Source organism: Engystomops pustulosus, chromosome 10 (genome assembly GCF_040894005.1).
Source record: "Engystomops pustulosus chromosome 10, aEngPut4.maternal, whole genome shotgun sequence".
Classification (NCBI taxonomy): domain Eukaryota; kingdom Metazoa; phylum Chordata; class Amphibia; order Anura; family Leptodactylidae; genus Engystomops; species Engystomops pustulosus.
Window position 1 is genome coordinate 24,360,817 of NC_092420.1, and position 16,319 is coordinate 24,377,135.

At 44.6% G+C, this 16,319-nt stretch overlaps 1 protein-coding gene across 1 annotated transcript in view; it reads left to right on the forward strand.

The window, feature by feature from the left end:
* Window positions 1-5,390, forward strand: part of DCP1A (decapping mRNA 1A) — a 43,121-nt gene extending 37,731 nt beyond the window's left edge. Inside the window, exon 9 of the mRNA XM_072126713.1 lies at window positions 112-5,390. Coding sequence (XP_071982814.1) covers window positions 112-192 — 81 coding nt within the window. The 3' untranslated portion in view covers window positions 193-5,390. The remainder of the gene's footprint in view (window positions 1-111) is intronic.
* The last annotated feature ends 10,929 nt before the right edge of the window (window positions 5,391-16,319 follow it).

Here is a 16,319-nt window from a genome sequence, read left to right on the forward strand (position 1 = left end):
TGTTAATTTCCTAGTGGTACAACCCATGTGCCCATGAATCTAGGTACAATTACCCTGCTCTCCTGTCCTCTATGTATGTGCTAGGTTTATTGTATTATTAATCTATTCCAGAATGACCCCAGCTTCCTTAATACCATCCATGAAACCTACCTACAAGTGATCTCCAAGAACATGGACAATATCAAGCTATGAAGGAGTCGGAATGTACGCCGCAACCAAAAACAATACAAAGACCCCTGTGAGGATTTACCCTTTACCGGGTATTGTTGCCTCTGCATGACTCCTTAATAGTTTACATGGAAGATTACGCACATTGGAATAGAATTTTCTCTTACTTTTTACCTACAGGATGGATCTTACTTACTATTACTCTTATTTACTGAACGGTACCAGCGCTATGGGAAGGGCTTTATAGTTTTACAAAGGCCTCGCACATGTAATCCTTTCTTAATACCTATCCCTTCTTTTATACATATTAGAGACATAGTTGTCTTTTCCCAATTTGAGCAATTTTCATTTTAAAATTTTTAATAATTGGCCGAATCTTACAGTAAGTTTTTCTGTCTGTGTAAATTAAATGCATCACTTTTTAAATATCGTAGCCTTTTTGAGGTTCATCCGCTTGATCCCTTCTACTTTGCTCATGATATTCAGCTTGTAAAATACACAAACACACACACATTTATATGTGTGCATGTATGTATGTGTATATCTACCCAATTACTGCAGCATCCACTGCATCCTCCCCTCTCTGTACCTGAATGGGGCATTAGATGGACTCCCTATGCTAATGGGATATTGAGTTACTGACCTATCTCCTGCCAGCCACCTACCTCCATGGCTCACATGGATGAAGACCATCATGAGCAACCATTCTTGGAGATTAAGTTTATTAGAGATAATGTTCATTGATTAATAAAAGCTTAGACTTCATTGCAATATTATTGCAAACATTATAATTTCTCAACCATCAAGACACAAAGTAAAGGTTTGTTCAGTTTCTTCAAATCAATGTCGCATCAATGTTTATATAATAAAAAGTTAAACAATTTCCAAATATACTTTCTGTATCAATTCCTTGTGTTATAACAAGTTGTGCACCTGTGCGACAGCAAAAGACTAGGGATATAACGAGCCGTGCACGTGTGTGACATCACAAGACTAGGGATACAACGAGCCGTGCACCTGTGCGACAGCAAAAGACTAGGGATATAACGAGCCGTGCTCCTGTGTGACGTCACAAGACTACGGATATAACGAGCCGTGCACCTGTGTGTCATCACAAGACCAGGGATATAACGAGCCGTGCACCTGTGTGACATTACAAGACCAGGGATATAACGAGCCGTGCACGTGTGTGACATCACAAGACTAGGGGTACAACGAGCCGTGCACCTGTGTGACATCACAAGACCAGGGATATAACGAGCCGTGCACCTGTGCGACAGCAAAAGACTAGGGATATAACGAGCCGTGCTCCTGTGTGACGTCACAAGACTACGGATATAACGAGCCGTGCACCTGTGTGACATCACAAGAACAGGGATATAACGAGCCGTGCGCCTGTGTGTCATCACAAGACCAGGGATATAACGAGCCGTGCACCTGTGTGACATCACAAGACCAGGGATATAACGAGCCGTGCACGTGTGTGACATCACAAGACTAGGGATATAACGAGCCGTGCACCTGTGTGACATCACATGACCAGGGATATAACGAGCCGTGCACCTGTGGCGTCACATGACCAGGGATACGAGCCGTGCACCTGTGTGACATACTATGTATAACAAATGATCCCTGATCATGTGACAAACAATGTATATTCCTATTGAATGACAGCAGGGAGAGATCTAGAAACTGTGAAGAACTGATACAGAAAGTATATTGAACATTTTTCATTACACAGACAATTATTTGCTGAAACTAGACATCCCCTTTAAAAATGCCTGAGAAAAAAGGACTGCCTGATTTTAGGTTTGAAGTTTGATTTTAGGTAGAACATGCACTATTAATCAGATTTTCCCAAAAAATTTATTTCAGGCTGGGATCAGTGTTCAGATCTGAAAATACAGATACTATACATTATTTTTCAATGTTTTCTCTTTTAAAGCGCTTCATACAATATACAGATATTCGGAATATATTGTATTATATTAGAAAAAGAAATCTAGCCAAATTCTGCAAATCTACAAGGTGTAGTTGTGCACAGGCCTATAGATATCAAAGGCTCATGTTCTGTAGTCTGCCCTTCCATCACTGCAGTATGATCTGTTCTATCAGATATGTGCAGCTCACAGGTTCTGTATTGTAAGGGTATCTACTAGGTTAATCTCCCACTTATTGGGAGTCACACCAGTAGGAAGATCTCCATGCAGTGAATGCAGCTGCTGATTTTGCACCAATCAGTTCCTTCATTCTCTGGGTCAGCAGGGGTCCCTGAGTTTGACCCTCACAAATCATAATGCAATGGCCTAGACTAGCAAAATGTTGTCATTTTATGAGTGGAAAAGGGGAAGCTGATAAACCAATATATTCTATAGAGGGTATGTGGGTGGTGGTGGGTGTCAGCAGCCTTGTGCCTTTTAATCTAATGCAGTAGTTCTTCGGGTGCTTAGTTTTATTCAGAGTAAATTCCAGAACACGGATATTGTTTTCCTGTAAGTAAAATGTTTTGGTTATTAATAAAATGTATTGGAAAAACCTTGTTTGAATTTGGATAAGACCATGTCGCAATATGGACGATTGTTGTCTCCATTGTGACTCAAAGCAACTTTGTAAAAACCTGTTGCCCACAAGTGATTCTCGTCACACACAATCCCTCCATGTGCTTGCGGGATTTATCGGAATGCACCTGGAAGTACTGAATGGACATTCCAAGTTCAGTTCAGTGATTCTAGGTTTGGTCCCGTAAATCATGTTCCGAGATTGTCTGAACAATTTGCTATTGGACACCGGGTTTAAAGGGGTTGTCCACTTTCAGTAAATTATTGCTATTGTGTGTATCATTAAGGTATACACTTTTCCCATTTACTTTGAGTCCATTCCTCCGTTTTCTAGATCTCTGCTTGCTGTCATTCTATAAAAAGCTTCTATCTTTACTCCCAGTGGATAGACATCTGTCCATGGTCATGTGATGTCACACAGGTGCAGGGCTCCTTAGAATCACAGAGTAATCAGAGCTGTGTGTTATAACGAGCCGTGCACCTGTGTGACATGAAATGACCATGGATAGATTTATATCTACTGGGAGGAAACATGGAAGCTTTCTATAGCAGGGGAGAAAACAGAGATCTAGAAAACTGTGAGTAATTGATACAGAAAGTAAATTAGGAAAAAAATCTAACTTTTTCATTTCACAATTAATGATTTGGTGAAAGTGGACAACCGCTTTTAAGAGTGGTTTTTCAGATGATGCCTGGAGCCTAGGACACAGTCTTTATAAGACTACATTCAGACGGCTGTATGGGGGACATATATACGGCCGATATACTACCCCCATAGATGGCAATGGGCACATGGCGCCCTACGGGAGCGGTACAGTGCGGCTCCGTACCCCTATCTTTTCACGGCATACGGCGCCGTGCGCCATATATCCCTATGGATAGGGGCAGGGGTGTGCAGCGCTCACCTCCTCCATCTCTCCCCGCGCGCCCTCGTGTGCCCGCCGTTCTACGGTACAGCAGGCAACGGGCGTCTGAATGTAGCCTAAGGGTGAAGACACACATGGCGTTTTTGGGCCGTTTTTACTAAGTGCGTTTTCAGATCGTTTTGTCCGTTTTTCATTGCGCAATTTCGGAAAACGTCCAAAAACGCATGCGTTTTCGATAAACGCATGCGTTTTTAAAAAACGGATGCGTTTTTTAACGATCTGAAAACGCACTTAGTAAAAACGGCCCAAAAACTCCATGTGTGTCTTCACCCTAAGGATGGTGGCACACGTGCCGTCTTGGCTTCGTTTGCAAGCGCAGACCAAGCCGCACCCACCAGGCATTAAATTAACGCAAAACACCTGCTGCTCGTTCCCGATCGCAGGCGTTACCATAGAAACGCCAAGGCGATCGTCCCGCCCTGGTGGGTGTGGCTTGGTCTGTGTTTGCAAACGCAGCCAAGGCGGCACGTGGGCCACCAACCTAAAAGAGTCCTATCTTCCACACTGATCACTAACTCATCAAAATGATCTATAACGCTGTGAGCTGCAGTGTGAATACAGATCCACTATCACAGACTGGAATGATGAAGTGGTTATAGGACTGTAGACTCGTTGGATCTCGCTCCTTCACAGATTTACTATAATACAGTTTTAGTTCCACCCCAGACTGTGGTTGGTCAGTCTTGGGTAAGTTTAGTTTATTAAAGGGTTTTCCACATAATATAAAGTGATAACTTATCTCCTGGATACGTTTTTGCTTTATGATATTGAAGTCCAGGAGAATAAATGGGTTTCTGATTTGGGTAAAGCTGGCGCCACACGTGGCGTTTTGAACCCATTTTTGGGACGTTTATTAAGCCGTCCGTTAAACGCATGTGTTTTTGAAAACGCATCAGTTTTTTTTGAAAACGCATCCACTTTTCCGTTTTTCCCTAATTATAATAATTGACAGAAACTGACAAAAACTGAAAAAATGCATACATTTTTTAAAGGACTTCTTAAAAACGACCCAAAAACAAGTTCAAAACGCCACGTGTGCCCCCAGCTGCAGTATTCCGCCCCCTAATTTGCAGTGCATCACCCACCTGGCTGTGCTGGATATTTGGTGTCTGGTATACAGAGGATCAAAGAAATCGTGCAAGAGATGCTGTGCTATATATGTGCCCTCTTGTTAGGATTGTTGAGGGTCCCAAGTCAGCCCACAATCCATCAGGCTATTGCTTTAAAGTAGTTTACCCATAGTCTGTATGACTTACAAGGCATAAAGAATGTACCTAGCCATTTGGAGGATTTTCCACCCATTTTTTTAGGGTAAGTTCTCACATTGTAAAATAAAGCGAGTAGTTAAAGATTTGTTACCTCCGGAGTAGATGAAAGGACCAAGAAGCCCAGGAAGATCTCATTACTGCTTATATAACTCCTAACATGTACTAATGCGTAGGTTCCACCTATAGCGAAGAAGTTACAGGATTTACACAACTCATACCTGACTCCTTGTGCCCATACGTTGCTGTAGGGTAACCATAGTGGCTGGCCACTACCTCACACTATCCCAAATCCCCTATATGCATGTTTTCTTTGGCTGAGCATGCATGTTTTTTCTGATTGCTGACTAGTGATATAGCTGCTATAACTTTCCTGGACCATAAACAACAGATCCAGGGCATGTGCATCATTAGTGTGTGAGGTCCCCACCGATACGTAGAAGAGACTGCAGAAACACACAGGAGTAGGACCTGAGCTGAGTTTTGCAGCTCGGGGGGGGGGGGGGGGGGATGGGTCTGTTGTAAAAAAAAAGAAAAACACAGCCATATGTACGAGCCTATACAGGCAGTCCCCGGGATATGTACAAGATAGGGTCCATAGGTTTGTTCTCAAGTTGGATTTGTATGTAAGTCGAAACTGTATACTTTATAATTGTAGATCCAAACAAAATGTAATTTTGCCCCAGCTGATCGTTGCAGTTTGGGACTATAGTAAGGCATCCAGAGAGCTTCACCGGAGATCAGTGGGCAGAGTTGTCTGTAAGTCGGGTGTCCTTAAGTAGGGGACTGCCTGTAGTCATTTGCATGTCCTTGGAAAAGGGAGTGCCACATTGTCCTGCAGAAACCAATGGGCAGCCACGTAACAATGCATACATGTATACAACACAGAAGATTTTTGGGGGATTTTTTTTGCTATGATTTACATATTTAAAAATCACGACAACCACTGGACTACTGCAGACCTGCAGATTAGGGCTTGCCTACAGATTTGGGTTTCTTGTTTTAAAGCTGTCAGTTTTTTGCTTTTGGATCTGTAATAACTGTGGGTTACATATCGTTATCTAATTTTTTTTTTTTTGCCTGGCTTTTAATGCAGGTTTTTTTTATGGATTTCTTGGTTTGTATCTCATATTGCAAATACACTGTATGCTTTACTGTATAAATGAATGTCATTATAGATTTTCCTTCATTATATATCATGTAACTGCACCAGATTCCTAGATTTCCATTCTGCAAATGTCGAATAATTAAATCCATGTTTTATCAGCAAATCTACACAATGGAGAGATTCATCACAAGCAAAACTGTTCTAGTTTCCCATGGAAACCAATCAGAGCTCAGCTTTCATTTTCTTACAGCTGTTTATAAAGTTAAAGCAGAGCTCCGATTGGTTGCCATGGATAAACTAGAACAATTTTACCTCAGACACTTCTGATCAATCTCCCGCAATGTTTGTATGCAAATATATTTTTTTTACTAAAATTAAAAAATAAAAATAAATAACTTGGGCGATGATCAAAACATTTATGTTGCTGTTTTTATTCCCTTTTGTCTTCCATAACATCTGACAATGTCACAAGCACAGGTCACACTTGTCACCACTGTCCCCAGAACTGAGGTCTAAGCGCTTTGTCTTGTATCTCCCCATGTTCACCACACAAGTACAACCAGCATTGTGTAGGACATGGTATAAGCTTTCCATGTCAGAACTGTATATTTTATTATTGTAACCCCAGCAAAAAAATTTTTGGTCTCTGTGACAATTGGATTTTTAAAAATGTTGGATTGTCATAAGAACCAGGATGAACACTAACTCTTCATTACAGACGCCTGTGATAACTGTTATAGCTTTTTTTTTGTAGGCTAAGGCTAAAGTACAGTAAATTACCAACATGCAGAGGTCCGTTTGTAACTAGGGGTCGTTTGTAAGTCAGGTGTTCTTAAGTAGGGGGCCACCTGTACTTTTGACAGAATTGTAAAAATGAATATTCCAGGTGATAATAGTAAACTTTGTCATCTACTTTATTCTAGAAATCTTTTCCCATGTCCTTCTATGCGGCTACCTACCTTTCTTATTTAAAGGTAACCTGTCACCAGAGGGGTATTTTTCACCAATGACTGGTTCCTATAGACACTTTACAGTAGATTTTTAATCAAATTTCTAGGTGATTTGTTAGACGAATATGCAATATTACACTTTACCCGACTCCCTGCCAGCACCCGATACCAAGTCCTGTAGGTTGTGAACTATCAAATAGTAGCGTCCACCTGATTATTTACATAATGGATACCCTGTGCCCCCGCTCCTCAATATGCAGCCATCCCTGTCTCCCCCCTTCCTAATGATGTCAGCTCAGTGCACAAGCAATAACCGTTGTATCTCCCACACATGCAGGTGGCCCGCCGCACCTCACTGCGCAGGCGTCTCGCTTCCCTGCACATTGTTACTAGACAGTGAGGCAACGGAGGTACACAAAATCCTATTGGTATTACTAGGATTTTTAACTGATGCAACTGATACAGGCAGTCCCCGGGTTACATACAAGATAGGGTCTGTAGGTTTGTTCTTAAGTTGAATTTGTATGTAAGTCGGAACTGTATATTTTATCATTGTAATCCCAGCCAGAAATTTTTTGGAGTCTGTGACAATTGCATTTTAAAAATGTTGGGTTGTCATAAGAATCAGGATTAACACTAAAGCTTCATTACAGACACCAGTGATAACTGGTATAGCTGATTATTGTAGCCTAGGACTAAAGTACAATAAATTACCAATATCCAGAGGTCCGTTTGTAACTAGGGGTCGTATGTAAGTCTAGTGTTCTTAAGTAGGGGACCGCCTGTACATTAAACCTCTGCTCTTTGCTACTTTTTTTTTTATTGATGTAAGCACTAAGTGTGAACTGATCCTTACTGGGAATTTTTTTTTCTCTTAGAACAGAACATGCAAAAAAATATATATTTTTGCATGTTTGTAAGCACCGTAAGAAGCTAAACATGGCAGAAATAGATAGAACCCAAAAGATCCAGTGCTGCAAATAAAAACAGGATCCTATAGAGCAGTGGTGGCGAACCTATGGCACGGGTGCCAGATGTGGCACTCTGAGCCCTTTCTGAGGCCACTCAGGCCATTATCCAAGGACAGAGTTCACCAAACACTGAACACTTCAACTTATGAGATGCTGCTCTCAGCACTATTTCAAAGTGACGCTGCATTATCTTTGGAGGTCAAGGTCATCTTGCTGGACCCACCATTTCTTCCTGTACAGAGAGACCCTGGAAGAAGCTTCAATGATAGTTTGAATTTGCCTTCCTTCTGTCAACTATATTGGTGGCCTCAGGCTCCCGATACAACTGAAAGATGTGGAAGAACAGGTAGCAATAAGATACTTTATAAAATTCCATGCTGGCACTTCACTGTAAATAAGTGGATTTTGGATGTAGTTTGGGCACTTGGTCTCTAAAAGGTTTGCCATCACTGCTATAGAGTATATACATAAATTTTGTGCAATTTAAAAAAAATAAATAAATTGAATCCAGCTTAATGCTAAACGGCAAAACCAGGAAACGTTTTAATCTCATATTACAGATCTTCAAACCATGAAAGAAATCTGCCGGTTCACCGCAAGCCTGCACACCCGTCATGTACAGTAAGAAAGGATTGTGCCATCTAGGATGACTCTGCAGATTATTCCTAAGTAAGAAAAAAGTAAACAGAACATTTACTACTTTTACATGATTCCATGTATACAGAAAGTTTTATTAGAAGGGGGACATTATACATCAGGTCTGCATCTACTTATGTATTGTCACAGGGAGGAAATATGACACAACAGGATTGTATTACATAAGTGTTACAAAGAGAGTATGGAGCTTCCTGCGGATATCCAAGGCTACATTCACACAAACATATGAGGAACCTATATACGGCAATGGGGGCATGGAGCCCTACGGGAGCAGTACTGTGCCGCACGTGTGCTGCATGTCCTATCTTTCCCCGGAATACGGCGCCGTGCCTCATATATTACAATGGAGAGGGACGGAAGTGAGAAGCGCCTCCTCCTCTCCCTGGTGCCAACATATGCCGGCCGTGCTATGATGCGGTGGGAATATATTGTGTCAAAGTAGCCTAATACGGACTACTGTGCCCTCATATAATGCAAGGACCATACGGCCGATATACGTCCCCCATACACTTCTATGGGCTCACGGCGCCCTACGGGAGCCTTACGGTGCAGCACCGTCCCGCTCCGTAGCCCGGGAAAAGATAGGACATGTCCTATCTTTTCCCGTATTACGGCGCCGTGGCCATATATCGCTATGGAGAGGGGCGGGGGTGAGCTGCGCTCACCTCCTCCTCCTCTCCCCGCGCTGCCGTGTGCCCGCCGTGCTACGGTGCGGCAGGCACATGGCAGTGTGCATGTAGCCTTACGTATACATTCTTCAGTTCATAATATACAATGAGCAAATAATTCTGTAATTGTTATCTTTCCCTTTATCATGATTGGGAGTGTTGTTAGTCTTGGCAGCCCAAAATTTAAGATATGAGTGCAGGAGTGCACTTTGCCATAAAAAGATTAGCTTAAAGTAAAAAAAATTATAGGGTTAAAAGTTGAATCCATATCTTGCGATAAAAATATCCGAAAAATGGCAGTATAGAAGGAGTACACTGTACACTGCACAGGGCTTCTTATTGCTCCTATTGACTTGTATAGAGACCATATAAATAAAAACAGATTGAGCTCCCCCTGGTGGTTGCTGCAAGATAGCTGAGATCAATCATTTATGTGATGGGAGGAAGTAGCAAATTTGGAGCTAAATGAGGAGGGAGGTTCATTGCCATGTCTTTATAGACACATGCCATCTACAGAGCCTTGCAAAAGTATTCAGCCCCGTTGACCATTTCTACCTTTTGACACATTTCAGGCTTAAAACATAAAGATATAAAATTGTCATTTGTTGTTGACGAATCAACAACAAGACGCAATTGTGAAGTGGGACTAAATTTATTGGATATTTTAATCTTTTGTAAAAAAAAAAATAAACTGAAAAGTGGGGGCATGTAATGTTAATTGGCCCCTTGAGTTAATACTTTGTAGCGCCACGTTTTGCTCTGATTACAGCTACAAGTCGCTTGGGGTGTCAGGTCTCTATCAGTTTTGCACAGAGAGACTGAAATTCTTTCCCATTCTTCCTTGGAGAACAGCTGGAGCTCAGTGAGGTTGGATGAAGTGTTTGTGAACAGCAGTTTTCTGCTCTTTCCACAGATTCTCGATGGGATTCAGGTCTGGAAGTGACTTTGCCATTATAACACACGTTCTAACACGGGATATGTTTATTTGTGAACCTTCCATTGTAGATTTTGCTTTATGTTTGGGATCATTGTCTTGTTGGAAGATAAATCTCCATCGCAGTCTCAGGCATACCTCCCAACTTTTGGATGAGAGAAAGAGGGACAAAAGCCCCTTCCCCTTTTTCCAAACCACACCCATTGTCCCACCCACAAGCATAATATAATATCGACCTTGACAGTCCCCACATAGTACAATGCCCCTTACTTTGGGTACCCCCACCCCCATGCACCCGTATAATACCCCCTAATGCAAATCTGCAACATATAAAACCCATCTTTAATTTTATCCTCCCTTTACATTTCGTTTTCCATTTTTATTTATCTCCCTTACACATAATATTATCTGTACTCCTACCCCCACCCCTTCTCACATGGTGTGGTCCCTGTTCTTTATCCTCCTCATAATGTAGCCTCCTGTTCTCCAGCCTCCTCCTGTAGCCTCCTGTCCTCCATCCTCCTCCTGCCCTCCAGCCTCCTCCTGTAGCCTCCTGTCCTCCAGGCTCCTGCTGTAGCCGCCTGTCCTCCAGCCTTCTCCTGTCCTCCAGCCTCCTCCTGTAGCCTCCTGTCCTCCTCCTGTAGCCCCCTGTCCTCCAACCTCCTACTGTAGCCCCCTGTCCTTCAGCCTCCTCCTGTCCTCCAGCCTCCTCCTGTCCTCCAGCCTCCTCCTGTAGCCTCCTGTCCTTCAGCCTCCTCCTGTAGCTCCTGTCCTCCAGCCTCCTCAAGTCCTCCAGCCTCCTCCTCACGTCATCCAGCCTCCTCCTCACATCCTCCAGCTCCTCCTGCTCTCTATCCTCTCCCTATCCTCCAGCCTCCAGCTCCTCCTGATCTCTATACTCTTCCTGTCCTCCAGCCTCCTCCTCCTGTGTCCCAGCCTCCTCAAGCACCTCCTGTCCTCCAGCCTCCACCTGTCCCCCAGCCTCCTCCTGTCCTGCAGCAGCCTCCTCCTGTCCCGCAGCAGCCTCCTCCTCTATTCTCCTCCTGTGGATCAGCCTCCTCCTGTAGCCTCCTGCCCTCCTCCTGTAGCCTCCAGCCCCCCTGTACTGCTCTGTGCCCCAGCCCCCCCTGTCCTGCTCCTGTGCCCCAGCCCCCCCTGTCCTCCTCCTGTAGCCTCCAGCCCCCCATGTCCTCCTCCTGTAGCCTCCAGCCCCCCTGTCCTGCTCCTGTGCCCCAGCCCCCCCTGTCCTCCTCCTGTAGCCTCCAGCCCCGCTGTCCTCCTCCTGTATCCTCCAGCCCCTCCTGTCCTCCTCCTGTAGCCTCCAGCCCCCCTGTCCTCCTCCTGTGCTCCAGCCCCCCTGTCCTCCTCCTGTATCCTCCAGCCCCTTCTGTCCTCCTCCTGTAGCCTCCAGCCCCCCTGTCCTCCTCCTGTGCCCCAGCCCCCCTGTCCTCCTCCTGTAGCCTCCAGCCCCCCCTGTCCTCCTCCTGTAGTCTCCAGCCCCCCTGTCCTCCTCCTGTAGCCTCCAGCTCCCCCTGTCCTCCAGCCTCCTCCTGTTCTCCAGCCTCCTCCTGTTCTCTATCCTCCTCTTGTGTCCTCCAGCCTCCTCCTCCTGTAGCCTCCAGCCCCCCCTGTCCTCCTCCTATAGCCTCCAGACCCCCCCTGTCCTCCTCCTATAGCCTCCAGCCCCCCCTGTCCTCCTCCTGTAGCCTCCAGCTCCCCCTGTCCTCCTCCTCCTGTCCTCCAGCCTCCTCCTGTTCTCTATCCTCCTCTTGTGTCCTCCAGCCTCCTCCTCCTGTAGCCTTCAGCCCCCCCTGTCCTCCTCCTCCTGTAGCCTCCAACCCCCCTGTCCTCCTCCTCCTGTAGCCTCCAGCCCCCTGTCCTCCTCCTCCTCCTGTAGCCTCCAGCCCCCCCTGTCCTCCTCCTTATGTAGCCTCCAGCCCCCCCTGTCCTCCTCCTCATGTAGCCTCCAGCCCCCCTGTTCCCCTCAGTCTCTTACCTGCAGTCACTCCATATTCTCCCGGGCTGGAGTCTGAATGACTCACGGAGGGGGCGTGACCAGCCGGGGGTGGAGCTACCTCCTCACATGATTGGTGCAGACATCATGTGAGGAGGTAGCAGGGGCTCGTCCCGCCTCCTACCGGCCCCCATGCCTCGGCTGCTCTGCAGCTCTAAACTAAGGGGTCTGGAGGAGGCGAGACAAATCGGGAAAAGTGGGCGGGGCCCGGGACATACTCAGACCCTCCCGTGGCAGCGTGACAGAGCCCAAAAACGGGACTGTCACGCTGAAAACGGGACGGTTGGGACGTATGGTCTCAGGTCTTTTTCAATCTCCAACAGGTTGTCTTCCAGAATGGTCCATTATCCCATCAATTTCAACCAACCTCCATGTCCGTGTTGAAGAAAAGCCCAAACCATGTTGCTGCCCTCACCATGTGTGACTGACCAGAGCATCTTCTTCCACATGTTTGGTGTCTTCCAGGCGGCTTGTGACAAACAAGACTTTTTATGGATATCTTTGGAAAATGTCTTCTTCTTACCTCTTCCATAAAGGGCAGATTTGTGCAGCGTACAACTGATAGTTGTCCTATGGACAGCCTCTCCCACCTCGGCTGTATCTCTACAGGTCATTCAGAGGGATCATGGACCTTTTGGCTGCATCTCTGATCAGTCTTCTCCTTGTTTGAGATGAAAGTTAAAAGGCACGGCTGGGTCTTGGTAGATTTGCAGGGGTCTGATACAACTTGCATTTCCATATGATGGCTTGCACACGGCTCCTGGGTATGCTTAAAGATTTGTGAAATCTTTTTGTATCCAAATTCGTCTTTAAACTTCTCCACAACAGTATCACGGACCTGGTGTGTTCCTTGGTCTTCATGATTCAAAGACTATCGCAGAGTGGGTGTATTTATATGGAGACTTAGTGGATTATATTCATCATCATCAGTCATTGAGGACAACATAGGATCATTCAGAGACTAAACTTCTGGAGTGAGTTTGCTGCACTGAAACTAAAGGGGTCGAATATTGTGCCCCTCCAAACCTTTTCAGTTTATTATTTTTTATAAAAGTTTAATACATCCAATAAATTTCGTTTCACTTCACAATTGTGTCCCCCTTGTTGTTGATTCTTCACCAAAAAATTACAATTTTTTATCTTTATGTTTGAAGCCTGAAATGTGGCAAAAGGTAGAAAAAAGTTTAAGGGGTCGCAAGGCACTGTATATGTGAATGAGTCTGGTGAGGATGTAGCAGAGTTTGCGTGCATGAATATCTATGCACATGTAAGCAGATTTTCAGAGCATGACACTATATTTGCTGTGTGTTTCTATGGATAATATCTGTGCATATGTAAAAATGTGTCTTTCTTGTTGTACAGATGTTTGTGCAAGTGGTAAATGAAATGAAAACAACCATTTTGTTAAACAAAAATCAAAGCAGACATATTCGCCTGCGCTCCTCATCATTCCGATTCTGGTCCCCTATGATGGTGACACACTAGGACTTTGCAGCACAGAGTGTGGGGACTAGATGTCCGGCGTTCCGGGCTGCTAATTATACATGCACTCACACCTCCCTCTCCCATGCTCATGCACACCTCCCTCTCCCAGCATGATAATTGGGAAAACCGGACAAAAACTACTGCGTTTTCAAAAAAAACATGACTAAAAACAGACTAAAACCGGGTTCAAAAAGTCACGTGTGACACCACCCTGAGGCCAGTGGCACACGTGGCGTTTTGGGCCGTTTTGAAGCAGTCAGTTAAAAAATGCATCCGTTCAATTATCATAATTGGGGAAAAATGGAAAAAACGGATGTGTTTGCAAAAACTCGTGCGTTTTTTAGCAGATTGCTTAAAAACGGCTCAAAAAAGGGTTCAAAAAGCTACGTGTGCCACCACCCTCAGGGCGCCTTCCCACGTGCCGTTTTCATTGCGTTTTTAAACGCATCCAAAACGAAAGTGGGAGGGGGTTTAAAAACGCAAGAAAAACACCACGTGGGAAGGCGCCCTCAGGGTGCTATACTAGTTGCACCCCCTCATCGAAACTGAGATCTCTAGGAGGGTGGGGTGGTTTCACCTTCCTCTACATCACTAGGTTGTGGCAATCACCCTTCAGGTTTTGCTACTGTCTTTGCTAAATTATTGCTCATTAATCAGTGGCTCTAGTGTCTTTGCAATTATGTCATTACACAGCAGCTGTAGAGTAGCTGACTGCAGAGAGAACAGAGCACAGAAGTGTAAGAACACACCACCAGTGCTTTCGAAGAAGTCTGTAGGTGGTGTAGACATCTCACTGGAGAAGTGCTCGAGGGGGTGTACATCTCACCTAGGTTGCTACGTAGTGTGAGATGGTAAGTCCAGGATTGACCTGTTGCTCAGCAATATTATGCTGCTGAGTTGTTGTTTAATCTTACCGGGCCTGGATTTACAGGGAGTGGCAGGTAGGTTTGGTAGTGGGACTTGCCACTCCCTCCCCTCGATCCAGTTCGGGTTTTGGATCAGGTGAGCTCTGCTCCTAATCAGCCTGTGAAGGTAAAAGCTTTCCAAAGCTTACAGGTCCACCTCCCCCTCTCAGCCACTAAACAGCCTATGTGGGTTTGGAGGAGGTGGCGAAGGCAGCCACTGCGGGAGCTAAACTCACCCTGCGATATCCAGGCTAAAGACGCTGTGTTTGTGAGTGTCAGATAGGCGAGACAACCTGTTAGTAAGCGCCCAGACGGGTAGGTCTTTTGTTTGAATTTCTTTAAAAGCACGGTGCTGCTGTATTTATGTTTGCTGGACTGTTTATGCTAAAAATAAACGCCAAGTTTATCTTTTATACATCTACGTCTGCTGTGAACTGTGTCCTAACACACCATCCCCCGGGAAGATCCCTACAGTGGATATGATTATATAATCAAGTCCATTGGGCAGGGTCACACACCGCTCAGGCCATAAGTCGGAAGATATAGTTGGCCTGAGTTGCATGTATCCCAAGCACAAGCAAACTGTCTTGCCACCTTTGGCTACAGTTGGGGCAATGTTACTATGCCAGCTACTGTGGGGGCTCTAGTACTATTTATGCCGTTATGGGGGCATTTTTGCTTTTTCCACCACTATGCGGGCATAACAGTAATCTACATGGGTATTTAGGCCACACTATTACTAAAGGGGCCATTGTGGGGGCATAATTCGTATAGTATAGGAGCTATTACTATTAATTATTACTAAAGGGCCCACTGTGGGGGCATAATTACTATACTAAAGGGGCTATTACTATTGACTATTACTATAGGGGCCACTGTGGGGCATAATTACTATACTACAGGAGATATTACTCTTAACTATTACTAAAGGGGCCACTGTGGGGCATAATTACTATACTAAAGGAGCTATCACTATTAATTATTACTAAAGGGCCCACTGTGGGGGCATAATTACTATACTAAAGGGGCTATTACTATAAACTATTACTAAAGGGGCCACTGTGGGGGCATAATTACTATACTAAAGTGGCTATTACTATAAACTATTACTAAAGGGGCCACTGTGGGGGCATAATTACTATACTAAAGTGGCTATTACTATAAACTATTACTAAAGGGGCCACTGTGGGGGCATAATTACTATACTAAAGTGGCTATTACTATAAACTATTACTAAAGGGGCCACTGTGGGGGCATAATTACTATACTAAAGTGGCTATTACTATAAACTATTACTAAAGGGGCCACTGTGGGGGCATAATTACTATACTAAAGTGGCTATTACTATAAACTATTACTAAAGGGACCACTGTGGCGGCATAATTACTATACTAAAGGGGCTATTAGTATTAACTATTACTTAAGGGGCCACTGTGGGGGCATAATTACTATACTAATGGGGCTATTACTTTTAACTATTACTAAAGGGGCCACTGTGGCGGCATAATGACTATACTAAAGGGGCTATTATTATAAACTATTACTAAAGGGGCCACTGTGGCGGCATAATTAGTATTCTACTAGGGTATTGATGGAGGTGCTGGAGGACTATAATAACTCTTGGGAATCTGCATTATGCAGGAATATTATTAAATTCGGGGCACAATAGGATAACAAGTACTGATGGGACCTGTGAGGGGACACAGGTAA